The following is a 16,557-nucleotide window of genomic DNA, read 5'->3' on the forward strand; positions in this document are numbered from 1 at the left end:
GATTCTCTCTCTCCCTCTGCCTCTACCCCCGCTCGTGATCGTGCACTCTTTCTTTGTCTCCCTAAAAATAAGTAAAATAAAATCTTTTAAAACAACATGTTAACTATTATTAATAAAATAGCAATTTAATTAAAGAACAATGGAGAGAGAAGTAGTGAATACAGGAGACATGGCAGGGCATTGACTCTCTCGCTGGGTGAGCTTGGAGGAGTTTGTTAACTTCCCTGAGCCTCAGTTTCCCCATCTGGAAACATGGAGCTAATGCCCATCTTACAGGGCTATTAACACTAAAGGAAACACAAATTTAACATAAATTAAGTAATTTACTTCGTGCATTATGCAGTGCTAGGCACACTATTTTACACCATCATCTCACTTAATCCTTAAAACAACCCCCATTAAATTGGAATTATTATCCTCTTTTTACAAATGAGGAACTTAATTTAAAAAATATTCCAAAGTCACTCAGCTAGGAAGTGGACAGATTTGAGGGCCGCATACTTCCTGTTGTGGCAAGATTTGAACCCAGGATTCACCAACTCCAAAAGCTAATGAACCCTCATAAGATGGTCAGCAAATGAAGTTCATTTTCTCTTTCCTGACATGGTGGGTCTCAGTTTACTCACGTATAAAATGGGTGTGAAGGATAATGCCCACTAAGAGCCTCTCTAGCTTATTAAACTCTACTGCCAAGCCTGGTGTTAAGACCAGCCAAGTTCATCCTATTCCAACTTCTCAGGCTCAACTTACCAGTTTGGGGAAGCTTCCTGGGCGGGATTCCTCTGGCTGGTCCTGGCTGGAGTCGTCTGCACTCCTGTCTGCGCCCTGGTGCTGGGCACGGGGCACTGGGCCTCTCCTCGACCTCTTAGCATACTTGGATCTTCTCTGTCCCATGGATGGGCCTGAGCGAGGCTTGCTGGTTGCAGGCTCCAGGGAGCTGGAGGGGCCGTCAGTGGGAGCAGGGGGTCTTTGTCCCAGCCTCCCCCTGGACTCTGGCTGAGCCTTGACCTCCAGCTCCGCCTGACTGTGTGAGACAGCAGGGCCGTCATCACAGCCAGCCCCGACTTGGGGCTCAGCTTCTTGCCACTCTGTGGAGGCCGCTCCCAGGCACAGTGCAGAGCTCTGTGGAGGATCCCAGGCAGCTGGCCTGAGGGACTCTCCTCCATCAGGCAGTGGGACCCCAACAGGGTCACAGGGGCTGCCTGGCTGGGCCCCATTCCCCGCAGCAGGCAAATATTCGAACTTTTCAGTCCCTGAGACACATCCCACACAGGTTCCACTTGGATCTCCTGACCCAGACTCCTCTCCCTCCTTGGGAGAGAGAGGACCGCCAAGGTCTCCCAAGGACTCCAGGTCAGCACGTGGTGGGCGGCCTCCCTCACACGGAGGGTTGTCCTCACCAGGGCTCTGACCAGGCCACAAGAAGCCACCTGCCCCCTCCTCACCCTTTGAGCAGGCTGCATACTTCCTGTTGTTCTTTCTTGCCACCACAGGGGCTGGGCCTGGTGAGGATGGAAGGCTCCTTTTGGGGGGCTCCTCTTTGCTGAGGGGGGGGCCTCCTTCATCACTCCTACCTCCTCTGGCCTCTCCTGGCCCGGGGCAGCTTGTCGTCCCCACCCCGGCCAACCTCTCCCCGCCAACCAAAGCTCTCTCCGGGAGACCCAGAGGAACGCTACACGGGTTCCCGGACCAACTTTCAGCGAAGATGTCGTGCAGAGAAACCTGGAGCCTCTTGAAGGTCCGAGCCTTCCCCTGAGCAGGCACCATGGGCTGCTGGAAGTGGAGCTGGGGGCCAGGCACCAAATCCTGGCTTTGTCCCACGGCTTGCAGCTCCAGGGCCATAGAGTGGGCCTCAGCCTCCAGGCGGACCCCAGGCACACCCCCAGCCTGGGAGCAGGTACCTTGATGGGTCTCTTCCCTCAGGACCCTCTTCCTGCTGCCAGCCCGAACTCGGGCCCCAGGGCTCACCCCCGGCACGTGTGGTGTCAGGCCTGACACAGAGCTGGCTTCTTCCACATCCTCCTGGAAAAGCCCAACGCCGCCGCAGGGACTGAGGGCAGGGTCCTCTGTGCTGGAGCCCTCTGTGGCCCCCTCCTGAGACATGTCTGTCTGCCTACAGGGGCCAGAAGCAGGACACAGCCCCTGTGAGGAGACAGACAGGAGACTGCATCATGCCGCATCTGGCTGCCAGCCCATTCAGGACACCAGGCCAGAAAGCTGTCTCCCTGCCAGGGGGTAGGCCTGGAGGCCACAGGGAGACAGGACCCAGTCATGTAAGCACCCCAGCAGGGCCTGGGGCCCCAGGGGAGGCAGGGGAGGCCTGCCACCAAACAAGGTTGAGCTACAGCAACCCTTGAAGTCTTCTCGTCTGTGAGGGGCCCCACTTTTGTTTAAACGGGATGTAATAATAGCAGTTGCCATTTCTTAACTACCTACTATGTGCATTATTTCATTTCATGCCGGCAGCCACAGGTGAGGAAACTGAGCCACAGGGATGTTTAGTGAGTCACCAAAGGACACACAGGAGTGGAGGAGCCGGGATTCTCTCCCCCACCGAAAGCCCAGCTCCTAACCACTGGGCGGGGAGCAGGCAGCGAGTGGGGTAATTCCCCTCACACGGATCCCGCTCCCGTTGATACCCCCACCAGGTTCCCAGGCCTAACCGCGACAGTCCCCTACCGCCCAAGCCGTCCAGAAGTTCTCACCTGGGCTCCCAGGGCTCCCCCGCCCAGGCTTCCACCCCCGAGCTGGGAGGGAGCTGGGGTCACGTGAGGGGGGAAGCGGGGGAGGGGGTTGAGGGACGGGGGCGGGGCCTCGGAAGAGGCGAGGAGGACGGCACCCCAGGCGTGCTGGCGTCCTGGCACCGGCAGAGGGCGCGCGCTCTCTCCCGAGGGCTTCCCGGCGGAGGTGCCAATCCCTTGGGCTTCCGGGCAGGGGTAGGTGGGCGCCTGAACCAGAGGGCGGAAGCATTGAGGGGTCTTGAATCTGTCTGACAGTTTAAACTTGGTCCTAGGGCCATGGGAAGTTACTGAAAGTGCCAGAACTCCGAGGGGGATCAGAATCACACTTTTGCCTAGTTACTTATTATTTTCATTGTCTCAAATATAAAAATATAATTCATATGGAGGAAAATGCAAGTCCAACTGAAAGGTTAGAAATAAAAAGCTTACTTTTTACCTCTCACTTCCGGACTCTTGGGAGCAACCTTTCTTCCTTTCACCATGTTTGTTGTCGTTTTAGTTTTTTATTCATGCTGCTTTCATAACTGTAAATGATCTCATACTCTATTACTAAGTAATATATTAATAATAGTCTCATACTCTATTACTTGACTTATTCACAGGAATAGCCTCTATTGACTCCCTGCTCTGGTGATTGCGTTAACCACCTGTCCTCCTTTCTCTTCCCAGTTTTTCTCTTTCATATTTATATTGCTTTAAATGGACATTAAAATGTCCATTTCTTCCTTAGATTGCCTCTCTCCTTTGTGTGAAATGAACGGTTTCCCCTCCCCGCTGCTGCCCTTCCTCCAGCCACGCACCTTTTGGCTTTGTCAAGGTTTGTGGCACGCACATCCTGTCCTGTGAAGATAATTCAGTTTGCCATACTTTGCCTGTAGATTGATTCTTAACATTAAAACCAGATGACATTGATGACATTACGGCTATGTAAATATTTTCACTGCGGAACTAGGAATCTGATAGACATCACTGAGAAGGAAATGGAATTCGCTGGCAGTAAACCCGCACCACGTGAGGCCAGGAGCAGCTTTCAGGTTGTTGTAATAGTCCACGGCCGTCAGAGCCAAGGCACTAGATCTGTAGATCAACATGGCTGTATCTCAGAGACATAATGTTGAATTTAAAAATCAAGATAATGTCGGGGCGCCTGGGTGGTGCAGTCTGTGAAGCCTCTTTCTGACTCTTGCTTTCCCCTCAGGTTCTGATCTCAGGGTGGGGAGATGGAGCCTGGCATCCAACCCCGCCTTGGTCTCTGCACTCAACGGCGAGTCTGCTGGAGATTCTCTCTCTTCCTCTGCCTCTGCCCTTGCTTGCACATGCTCACTCTCTCTCTCTCAAATAAATAAGTAAATCTTTGAAAATCAAGATAATGTTAACAGTAAGGGAAACGGAGTGCCAGGTATATGGGAACTCTCTGTACTAATCTTCCATTTTTTTCTGTAAATCTAAAACTCATAAAAAATGAGGTTTGCTACAAAAAGAGAGAGAGAGAGAGAGAGAGAAGGTGTTGTGTGATCCATATCGTAAGCTGTCAGTCTCGATCTGGCTGTCAGAGTCACAAATGAGGTACAAGTTGAGACTGGATGCTACTAAACATCCAATACTGCTCTAAAGAAATGATTTTTTTAAGTGAAAAGACCTCCCACTATGGAATGTTCCAGTCGTGATGGCAGAGACTTGATCAGGTCTCCTGAGACCAGGGGAACTGTTATTCTGGTCCATTTCGATAATGGAAGTCTCCCACCATTAGCAAAGAAAGGGGAATGGTGGTGTTATTAGCACCACGGGGTACTGAGGATAAAAAGACAGTGATCGCTAATACGTGTAATGCTACTTTGAGCCAGAGACTGATCTACATGCTTTACCTATATTTATCTATGTTAATTTGCCCAAGTCTCTCAGCTTTTAAATCATATTTTTCAAATCCACAGTGATCTATAGTAACTTGAAACTGTAGAAATCAGTGTTCAGGGCAGACAACAGAAACCACCCCAGCGTCACCAGGGGTTGGGTGTTTACCAGGTCTCTGGAAGGGCCACAAGAGTGCAGGCCAGGCTGGGCTTGGGGACACCGCCCTGAGTGCTGTCTACAAATACAGCATGGTGGTAGCCAGCCAAGATCGGGACACAGCAGGGCCACTGCTGCCAGTGTCCCAACAGTCACAAAACTGGAGGCCAGACGCGGACACAGAGAACCCCAGCGCCTCTCCCACTGAGCCTGTAAGCGGGAACGGCCCAAGGAAAATGACAGTGGCCTCCGCCTCTCATCCGCCTTCCAAATCTCTCAGTGGCACCCAGGGCCGGAAACGAATCCGCATTTGGAACACTAGCTGTAAGGGACTCTGGGAAACCGTTTTCGGCTTTCCATCCGCTGCAAGATAAGAAGGCACGCTAGCACGTGGGAACAGATGTGGAGTGAATCAGTCTGCGTTAACCTCTATCATATTTTACATTATTTTTTATCTACTTGATCTATCCATTTCTAAGAGGTGTGTATTTTTCGTTTTTTTTAAAAGATTTTATTTTTATGTATTTATTTATTTGAGAGAGAAGGTGGGAGGGAGAGAGCACAGCAAGGGGAGCAGCAGAGGGAGAGGGAGAAGCAGAGTACCCCCCTGAGAAGGGAGCCCAATGTGGGGCTCGATCCCAGGACCCTGGGATCATGACCTGAGCCGAAGGCAGATGGTTAACTGACTGAGCCACCCGGGTGCCGCAAGAAGTGTGTTTTTTAAATCTCATGTTATTATTGTGGACTTGTCAACTATTCCTTTACTTCGCTGAGTTCTGCTTTATATATCTCAAACACCTTTTAAGGTGTATGCAAATTCATTTATTTTTACCTCTTTTTGGTAGATTATAACTTTCATCAGTGCCAAATGTTCTTCTTCCTTCCTATCAATGTTCTTTTAATTCATTTATTAGTTCATTCATTTATTATTAATAATAAATTATTTGTTATAATAATTAGTTATTCATTTATTATTTGCTTGAATTTATTAGTATCCTGCTTGCTTGTGGTCAGTGTTGACCTGGTATAATTTTTCTATCCTTTTATTTTTAACCTTTATGTGCAGTTCTACTTTTTACCACACCTCTTGTACATGACGTAGAGCTAGACTTTAGGATTTCAGTCAGAGCATCTTTGTCTTTCATCGATGTGTTTAACCTAGTCATATGCTTGGGACTACTGATGTACTTGGGTCTTATTTCTACCGTTGCTCTTTATGCTTTCTTGCTACAAATTGCCTGCTTCCTTTGTGTTCCTTCTTGCCTTCTTTCAGATTTATCAAATCACACCGCCTTTATTTTCCTCAAAAGATTGGAAATTAGATTTTCCTATTTCTTTTTTTTAAAGATTTTATTTATTTATTTGTCAGAGAGAGAAAGAGAGCACAAGCAAGGGGACCTGCAGGCAGAGGGAGAAGCAGGCTCCCCGCTGAGCAAGGAGCCCGAGGCAGGGCTTGATCGCAGGACCCCGGGACCATGACCTGAGCCGAAGGCATATGCTTAGCCGACGGAGCCACCCAGGCATCCCTAGATTTTCCTATTTCTAATCTTCAGTAGTTACCTTTAAACTTATAACGTGTGTACTTTAATTTCTCCCTGTCAAGTGGGCGAGGCCTCTGTCAGAGCCCTCCAGGGACACCCCTGGATGTGGCTGCCCCTCTAAGTCCTGGTTACAGCAGAAGCGACTAGATTTCCCATGCCCCTGAGCTCCCAGCAGCTTAGGCAATGGTCAGGTCCTCCAGGGCTCCTCATTCCCATCCCGCAGGGTCGTGGACAGCCAGCCGGGGATGAACCGGAGCTGGGGCTACTGCAGGTGGGTATGCTTGTGTTTATGAAAAGTGGACATTTTCCAAGGCTGCCAGGGCCTGATGGCACCCTGACCAAGGCTGCTGATGGACGCACATCACATTGCTAGGACTTATCCCTATTGATGTTGACCTTGATCACCTGGCTGGGGCCTGTTCGCCAGGTTTCTCCTCTAAAAAGCTTACTCTGCCCCCAACTGTACTCTTAGGGAGGAAGTCACTGCATGCGGCCCACACTTAAGCAGCTGGGAGCTATGTACCACCTCCTTGGAATATCTGCATAAATTATCTGGAATTCCACATGGGAGATTTGTCTCTTTTCAATCATTTATTTATATCATTTATCCAATCATTTATTTATATCAGTATGGACTCATGGATATTTGTTTCAGACTTTGGATTGTAACCCAACGCTGCCTCATTTATTTTGTTGCTCAAACTATTCCAGCTTTGGCCACTGGGAGCTCTTCTAGTTGGCTCCTGTGTCTCTTTACATTTTGATGTATCCCCAGTTTGCGGGAAGACGGGGAGGGGGTCAGTATATTTCCTACCACCTTGGAGACTTTTTTTTTTTAAAGATTTTACTTATTTATTTGACAGAGAGAGACACATCGAGAGAGGGAACACAAGCAGGGGGAGTGGGAGAGGGAGAAGCAGGCCTCCCGCGGAGCAGGGAGCCCGATGCGGGGCTCAATCCCAGAACCCTGGAATCATGACCTGAGCCGAAGGCAGACGCCTAACGACTGAGCCACCCAGGTGCCCCCCTCCTTGGAGACTCTTGACCCTGATGATATCAGATGTCAGATGCCTCTGGGACCCAGCCCGACCCCTCCTTCCCTCACCCCTGCCACTTGTTACTGGCCTCCGAACCCCAAGCCCTGGCTTCACCTCTGATCAGGGGAGACCCCAGAGCTGCTGGACACACCGAACTCGAGACCCTGCCCTCTCCTCCCTCCCCTAGCCGCCCCCCTGAAGAAACAATGCCCTCTCCCCTGGCTGAGTCTTTCTGCCGGTTGCAGGCCCCAAAAGCGCTTTGTAGCCTTAGTAACATAATTGCTATCCTCAGTGTGAGAATAAACTTATTTAAAGGACAAAACAAAAAAAAAACTTCGTCTCTGTTATCTTTGAAAACTTACCTTATCGTCTCCATTCCTGAGACTTCAGATAAATGTCCTCTCGCTGGAGACTGTTTATTGTTACACATGCTCGGATCTGGTCAGCAAGGCACCAAGGTCTCCGGAGATTCCCGTCTAGGGGCCCGGGTGGTCACTTGACCTCACAAAGCCTCTGTTTCCTTGTCTGTAAAGGGGGGGATCATGAAAAGCCCTCACAGAGCTGCCACTGATGGAGCATCTGCTACATATGTTAGGGGATCACTTATGAAAAGCGCCTAATAGGAGGCCAGCCACACACAGCAGGTGTTCTGCAAACGGAAGCTGTTACCACTGTTCTTAGTGGGAGTAGCCTTTAGTCTTGCCCTCCCCGGCCTCTTTCTCAAATGCCCCACCCTGCTCTGAAGCTCAGACATCACACTGCCACTCTACCACCCCCAGTCCTTCCAGGATCCAGAAGACCGCAACTCCCTGCCTGAAGGGCTTCCGGTATCTTGCCCTGCACCCTGCCCCTGGCCTCCTCTTCCCTCCCTGCCCAAGTCCTGCCAGACTATTCACGGCGCCCTGAACAGGCCTCACTTCATTGCCTTTGCCTGTGCCCTTCCTTCTGCCCCCAATGCTCTTCCAGCCTTTCTCCATCTGGGGACGCCCAGGCCTGGGTTTCTGTTCTCAGTGACAGAAACCAACCAATCAGCTGGGGCTTGTGGCTCCTGCCCGCCACGCAGCACCTCCCCGCTCCCCGGTGACTGCTACCCGGTGACTGCTACCCGGTGACTGCTACCCGGCTGCCCTGCTCCTGTCCCCCTCTCCCCCACCACGCTGCCCCAGGCTCAGGGGCCCTTTCCTTGGAGCAGTGAGCGAGTGAGCAGTAAGGAGGAAAGCGCATGGACTCAGGGTCCCACAAACCCGAATGTGACTTGCGTTTGGATCCTGGCTCTGCAGTTGATCAGCTGTGTGGTCTCAGGCAAGTGCCCTAATGTCTTTGAGCCTCATTTTCCTTATTTATAAAATGACAATAATAGTAGTTGTTTCATAAGAATGTTGTAAAGTGGCTAATCCATGTGAAGCACTTTGCATAATGCCCAGCACACAGAAAGCGCTTAATAAACGGTCCGGGTCTCTCTTCTCATTAATACCAGGCAGCCAGGAGTTGCCTGCTCTGCCAGACTCCGTTTTTTGATGGATTCAAGGCTAAAAATAGAGCTGCAGCTTTGGGGACTAGGTCCTTCCAGAGCCAGGAAGTGATGCCCTTGCTACTGTGGATGGGGAAGGAGTCTGCTTCCCCCTCCGGGGGCTCTCAGAGGAACACACATCTTGACACCTTTCTCTGTGGATTCCAGGGCAGGCATGCTGGGGCCAGACCAGCCCAGGCTGAGGAGCTCTCCTAGCAGGGGGTTCTGTGGTCCTACCAGGTGGGTTTCTAACTCCAGCCCTGCCATTCACTGGCTCTGTGAGCTTGAGCAAGCAACATTCCCTCTCTGAGGGTCATGATTACTCGCTAGCCCGGGGAATCAACAACGGTAATAACACAACTTATGACAACAAACAGCTTACATGCACTGAGGCCTGAGGCCAAGGATAAACTCTGGGACTCTGGGTCAGGACGTCCCCTTCCTGAGCCTCGGTTTTCCTATCTCTGAAATAGGCACAGTAGCCCTCACCTTGGAAGGCTGTTGTGAGGACCCAGAGAGGTCCTGGACAACAGTTGCTGACAGCAGCAACATCTGATGGGAACCTAACTTATCCGGGGGGCCCTGGTCTCCCTGTCAGAGCAAAGACAAATTAATCTTAACTGTTTGTAGCTATTGATCCACCAGCCTTGGAGAATGCAAAGAAAGGCATCCAACAGAAAAACACCTCTCACCCTGTGCTGCTAACAGGCTGGCCCTGTCAGTGGGGAAACCACTTCTGGGCAAACGACTGCCTGGCCGTCAGTTCAGTGCTCGTGGTGAGTTGTTTTGTCTCCCTGGACAAGACCTGATTCAATTAAAGCAGAGCCTGAATTGAGGGCAGGAGCCTCCATTTCCCTTTCTGTAGCTAGTCTTAACAGTGACATCAAAGGGCATAAATCTGGCTTCCAGGAACATTGAGCCAGACTTCTTCCCATAGACATGCAAGGCCTGGATGGCCCAGAATCCCAAGGCCACACACCCTGGATTGTTTCTCTCCTTCTTCCCTTCCTGGGACAGGTCCAAGTAGGCTCTAGCCCCTTGCTTCTTTCTGACCATAAGATGGATACATAATTGTATGACAATACCATTAATAAAAATATACAATCTGGGGTGCCTGGCTGGCTCAGTTGGTAGAGCATGCAACTCTTGATCTCGGGGTTATGAGTTCGAGCCCCATATTGGGTGTAGCGATTACCTAGAAATAAAATCTTTTAAAAAATGAAAAATAAATTAAAAAAAAATACACAATCCCATCCCAATATACATCACCTTGCAGTCCTCAAGGAGGAAGACAGAACGGTACTCCCTGCGAGAGATCAAGAGCCTTTGGTCAGAGCACCAGGTGCAAAGGCTCTCCTCCCAGCCACCTGCAATCCGTGCACCTGACAAGGGGGCGGGGGGGGGGGGAGGAGGGCAGGGAGACAGTCGTGTTCTTCTGCCCAGGCCGAGCATGGAAGAAGGAAGACTGGATAATCCTGTGAGGGTGCCAGCAAGCCCTATAGCACTGATCCCACCAGGTGGGGTGTCACTCCAGCAGCACCTAGGATGGGAGGTCAGGGTCTGGATTCTCCCTCCTGGGTTTGGATCCCAGCACTACCCCTGGGGAACCGTGGGCCAATCTCTTAGCCTCTCGACTACTTAGTTTCCTCAGTATGTATATTTATTTGTTTGCGTATTCTCAGTATTCTTGCTCGCAGACAACAGAATCCAATCCGGCCAGTTGAAGTAGAAAGGGAATTTACTTAGGGATGTTAGGCCCTTTGGATGATGGAGAAACAGGCTCTAGATGCAGCTTTCAGGAGCATCTCCAAGAAGCACACTACAAGATCAGGTTGACGGGGGAGCTGCTGCTGCTGTCCTTGACCCCAGAACCATACTGCCTTGGCCACCACCCAGCCCAGCCAAAGGTGTGCCCCACGTGCACCCGTTTCCTCACTGCGTTCACCTCCTGGTTGGTATCTCAGATGCGTGAGTGGAACTGGAGGAAAGGAGGTCACATGCCTGCACCCTAGCTTCAAGGGAGGCAGGCTTCTCTGCTTTGGGAAGAAGGAACTCAAGATGTAAGGAATAATCAAAATGTAGAAAGGAATTTTTAAGATTGTTGGGCAAGGGCAAACATTCAGTACATTTTCTCTCTTGTCTATTTCCCCCACCTTGAATATAAACTCCATGGGGCAGGTGTCTTGAGTGTCTTCTTTACCTCTGTGTCCCCAGCACCTAACATGGAGCCTGTGGGGAAATGAAAGAACCACCTGTACTTTGAGGCTATTGACCAACTTGCAGTCTCTCAGGGGGCTGGAGCTCCCTGCCAGGGTTGAGGGTGGGGACATCTGCTCCTCCTTAAATCAAACAATACATTTGACTCAGCAGACCACAATGGGATGCCCAATCCTCCACAGCCCCTCACCTGATGGTGAAATTGTCTTCATCCTTTATTTCTCAGTTCTGACTCACCTCCTCCTGGAGGCTTCCCTTGATTTGTAACTCCATCACTACCATCATTACCACCATCACCACCTTGCCCCGGGGAGCTGCTTTGGTGTGGTGGTTAAGAAGGCAAGCTCTAGGGGTACCTGGGTGGCTCAGTCGGTTAAGCATCTGCCATCAGCTCAGGTCATGATCCTGGAGCCCCGAGATCGAGCCCCGCGTCAGGCTCCCTGCTCAGCGGAGAGCCTGCTTCTCCCTCTGCCCCTCACCCTGCTTGTGCTCTGTCTCTCTCTCTCTTTCAAATAAATAAATAAAATCTTAAAATAAAAAAAGGCAAGCTCTACAGTCTAACTGGCTGACCTCGAATACTGGCTTCAGCTCTTACTAACTGTTGGAGCGTGGATAAGTCATGGTAGCATTCTGAGGATCATTCTCCCCCATCTGTAATGATTTTAAAGATCATTCTCCTCATCTAAGTCACAGAGCTGTTGTGAGGTTTAAATGAGATACTATGTGCAAGTTCTTCGAAAGGGGCTGGGTGCAGAGAGCTGGCTCAATTGGCCATTGCTGTAGCCGCCTTTGTAGTCCTCACAGTTCTAGCATGAACCGAGACAACACTGATTGTTTTCATGGCTGCATCCCCAACTTAACTGGAAATCAGGAACCGGGGTGTCCTTTACTCCCCCTCTCCATACCACTCTATGCACCTGTCATATGGATCGGGTGTTCACACAGTGTTTGTTGGATAACCAATGAACTAAGTCAAAGAAATCTACCAGTGCAAAGACTGATAGATAAAACACCAAAAGTTTGTATATTAGAAAAGTAACTAAAATGTAAGTGTCACCCAGGAGTGGGGAAAATGACAAGTGGTTAATGTCTATATTATGTAAGGATTTCATATACACCAATGAAAAATAGGTTGCTAAGAGATATCTGGACAAAGGTCATAAGCAAGCAATTCAAGTGAGGAAGTAGAAGTAGTAAGTAAACACGGAAGAATATTCAACCTTCAGTAGGAAATAAAAAGGAGATACCAAAGAAAGCAACAATACCATAGAATATATAACTCAATAGAAAATCGTTTGTAACACTACAGAGTGTCCAGTTGCAGAAGGATGGTTTCCCCAAATAACGACACCTTGATTCAATGGCTTGGTGTTCCACCATCAAATTATTACCAATATGTGGAAACAAATGCTTACAATATAGTAGGTTTACAAGCAGACTGCAAAATTGGATTCAAAGCATGATTGCAAGTGTGCAAAATACTCATCTTAACTTGATGAAAGCTTGGCAGAAAATACAAGAAAATGAAAGCCGTCGCCTTGATAATGAAGAGGAACTTCACAGAATGCCCACCATACGCCAGACGTTATGCCAAGGGCTTATTTGTACTAAACAAGAGTACAGAGAAGAGATAGAAGAGCTCACAGAAATAAAAGCAAAACCACCGAAGGAACTACAACAAGCTGTCAGGATTCAGGAAAATTATGATAGTGCAGACCTAAAAATCAGTGTGAAGGTAGCACCAGAGAGCACAGACTCTGCTGAAACGCCCCAAGGGACGGAGACGGTAGAAACGAGGATGTGAGAAAAATAGAATGAAAAGACTTTTTTTAAAGTTTAAATGATGAGAGAAAAGGACAGAGACCATACACATGTAACAGAAAAAGTAAACCAAAAATGGCATCAAACCAATATTCTAAGATATAATTCAAGAAAATGCTTTAGGAAAAAAAAGGAGACATTGACAAGGCAATGAGACCAGGAAAACTGATTCATAATGATCACTATCAACTCTGTCCTAATGAAGGTATTAGATCTCAAAGTCATAAAAGAAATAATAATCCTTTGGGCAACTCGACAAAAGGGAACTAGCCACTTACAAGGAGTGGGGGGGGGGGACACCAGGCTGGCCTCTGACTTCTTCAGGGCAGCATCCGGCATTAGAACTCAATAGAACACCACCTACAAAGTCAGCGAGCAAAGTGTGACTCAAGTATTTTATTTTGAGCCAAACTGCTGATCAAGTATAAAGGCAGAAGACAACGTTTTTGAACGTGTGTGGGAGTTTGGAGGCTGAAGCAAAAGCACAGTCTGGATTTGTTGGAAGAACAGGATTTTTTTTCCTTTTAGCGACCTAAAGTTTCAGTCCAGGGTTCATTTATGTGTTTATTCAACAGACACACACATAAAGACCCTAGTATGTGTTGGGACCTGTGCCCCCAGACTATAAACGAATCTTCTACCAAGTGCTAGGGAAGCTGGAAGGAAAGTTTCCTTGAAGAGGTGAATTGGCTTTTCCAAGATAATTGGGAGTAAGTACATGAAGGGAAGGGTATTCCAGACAAGGAGGAGAGCAGGCCGGCACTAAAGCATAGGATAGATACTCTGAGATAGAATTTAAGATCTCATCGAGGGTGTGTTCCGGAATGTCCAGACATCTGGAATGGGATGAGTGGGTCAATCCTAAAGACTCAGGATTGGGAAAGGGTAAGAGGCCTTGAATGTTAGGCTTTTAAAAGGCTTAAACTTCTTCACACAGAGACTGTGGAATCTTGGAATGGTTGAAGGATGAAAACCACTGTTTAGTTGCAAGAAGAAAAAGATCAGAGGTTCTCTGAGGATTCAGATTTCATTCTTCCCACAGCTGCTTAAACTAGCATTCATACTTGATGATGCACATTTGAACCATTCCCTTTAAAGTCAGGAACAAAGCAAGGTTGCCCACTAATACTGCTTTTGTTCTATGTTGCACTGGCAGTTCCAGCCAGCACAGAAGGACATGAAAAAGAAATTAAAACCTTAAGGATTACTATCACCATCTAAATATTGTTTGTTGCTGAGTTAAGAAGTGTGCTTGTATATTTCCTTCCTTCTGTGTTTTTATGTTTTTCCTGGGGGTGGTTTTTGTGTTTTGTTTAAGATTTTATTTATTTATCTGACAGAGAGAGACACAGTGAGAGAGGGAACACAAGCAGGGGGAGTGGGAGAGGGAGAAGCAGGCTTCCCACGGAGCCCCAGTGCGGGGCTCGATCCCAGGACTCTGGGATTATGACCTGAGCCAAAGGCAGATGCTTAACGAATGAGCCACCCAGGCGCCCCTGTTTTGTTTTGTTTTAAAGTAGGCTTCACACCCAGTGTGGAGCCCAACCTGGGGCCTGAACTCACGACCCTGAGATCAAGACCTGAGTTGAAATCAAAAGTCAGACGCTTAACCAACAGAGCCACCCACGCACCCCTTTCCTGGAGTTTTTAATTGTCTTTCCTTTGTTCTTGGACTATTTGCCTTTTTTATTGAGGGCAGAATCTTCCCAACAATTTGTAAGGTCAATTTTCTCATCCCCATTTTATAGATGGAGAAGGAGGCTGTGAGGGGTTGACAGAGACCACAGCCAATACACAGTGGAGCTGGAACGCTTATCAGTCTTGATGGGATGACCCCGTCAACCTTAGGCTGGCCCTATATGAGGAGATGAAGTGCATGTGGAGGAGACGGAGGTGTGTAGTGAGGGTATGTCTCAGTTATTTGAACTTCACCAAGTTCAGAAAGAGGAGTGTAGAAAATCCCAAAGGGCATCTAATTCATGAAAAGTCTATGAAATGATGCACGGAGGGCTAGCCAATTTGGCCAATGTTCAACTCCCCAAAGGAGCCAAGCAACCCGTCCCCAGCGTCAGGACTTTTGCACATTCCATCCAACATCCAAGCACATTCCAGGCACACTTCTTGTGCCTGGATGCTCCTCATTCTTCAGGTCACCACATTCTTTCCCCTCCTCAGAAAGCACCCCCCCAACACACACCAGTTACTCTTCATCTACTCTTCATCTCCACTTCCCTGGATTGCTCACAGTTTAGTTACCAAATCAGCCTCCTTCCTCCCTGAGTGAGGATACTTCTTGGAGGCTCCCGAAGGCCTGGGGTGTCCATCCCACCAGATCATCAGATTGACCCATTCCTATAGAGGTCACAGCCTAGGTGCTAATGGACACCATCCCCAGCACCTGTAGAATTAAGGGAAATAAAGCACTTGGAATAATCCAGGTTATTTTGCACCTGGAAGCAGGGGACTTCTTTTTGAGTTCAAGTGAGAACGCCTTAGGTGTTCCCTCATCTCCTCTCTAAGCCCCCACATCTAATCATCTATCTATTCAATAAATTTCTTGAGCACTTCTCATGTGCCAGGCCTGTGCCAAGCACTGGGTATACGCACCGGGGCAGGTCACTCACTACACAAGGGCACCCAGTTGAGAGACAAGTAGGAGCCAAGATCCAGCCGACAGACCAATCACCAGGCTGGGCTCACAAAGCTGTGTCTACTCAGAAGGGTGCCTTTTTCTAATTCCTTCATAAGCACTGTATGGGCTAGAAGTAGCCCTGCACATTAATGAATTAAACCCATTTGGTACCTGCCCATGTGGAGTTACAGGTCAGTAGGGGACAAATGATTAAACAACTGAATATGTAATTAGAATTCACTCTTATTTTGCTGGTGAGGACACTTGGTTTCTGAGAAGCAAAGTCAGTGGCCCAAGGCCACTCAGCTAGTGAATGACAGAGCCAGGCTTCAAACTCAGCTCCTGGCTCCAAAGCCACAATCTGCAGAATGAAAGAGGCTTTTGGGGGTACATCGGCATTCAAGGCGAGCATCAGTCCCAACCTTCATCATCTCAGTTTCTCCCTCATCCTGACCACACAGGTGAGAAACTTGGCTTTCTCTGATCCTGATGGTCCCTCCTCTTGACTTTGCCGGCCTCTGTGGCTCGGCTCGCTTGGATATACCTGCTGCCTATTGCAGAGGCTTTTAATGAAATGACATTTTTTACTTCCTGACTCATGTGTCTTTTGGACCCTGCCATTCATCCCAGGGGCTGGGCTGAGGACAGACCTGAGGGTCAGTGCCTATGCCATACCCATGATTCCGTTCACAGTGGCAACTAAAGTCATCATATATCTAGGAATAAGCTGATATGAACAAAATTATAAAAACTTTACTGAAGCACATAAAAAAGGATCTGAATAAATGGAGAGACACACCATGTTCCTGGATGGTAAAAGCTCAGTATTATAAAGATGTCAATTCTCCCCAAAGTAATCTATAAATTTAATGTCATTTCAATCAAAATATCAAAGGTACTTTTTATGGAATTTAACAATCCGATTCTCAAGTCTAACAGGAAGAAAAAAATAGACAAGAATAGAATAGCCAAAAACAAACGTTAAGAATTTTTTATTGGAGTAAAATATAGATAACATAAAATTTACCATTTTAACCATTTTTAAGTATAC

The 16,557-nt window shown here is 48.4% G+C and overlaps 1 protein-coding gene across 1 annotated transcript in view; it reads right to left on the reverse strand.

Annotated features, from left to right (window-relative positions):
* The window catches only part of SPOCD1 (SPOC domain containing 1), a 28,732-nt gene extending 25,475 nt beyond the window's left edge, over positions 1-3,257 (reverse strand). The window contains exons 1-2 of the mRNA XM_027582704.2: positions 3,171-3,257; positions 751-2,113 (exon numbers count right to left, since the gene is read on the reverse strand). Of these exons, the coding sequence (XP_027438505.2) occupies positions 751-2,113; positions 3,171-3,223 (1,416 nt within the window). The 5' untranslated portion in view covers positions 3,224-3,257. The remainder of the gene's footprint in view (positions 1-750; positions 2,114-3,170) is intronic.
* Positions 3,258-16,557: the final 13,300 nt, after the last annotated feature.

The sequence above is a fragment of the Zalophus californianus genome, chromosome 4 (assembly GCF_009762305.2).
Source record: "Zalophus californianus isolate mZalCal1 chromosome 4, mZalCal1.pri.v2, whole genome shotgun sequence".
Lineage (NCBI taxonomy): Eukaryota > Metazoa > Chordata > Mammalia > Carnivora > Otariidae > Zalophus > Zalophus californianus.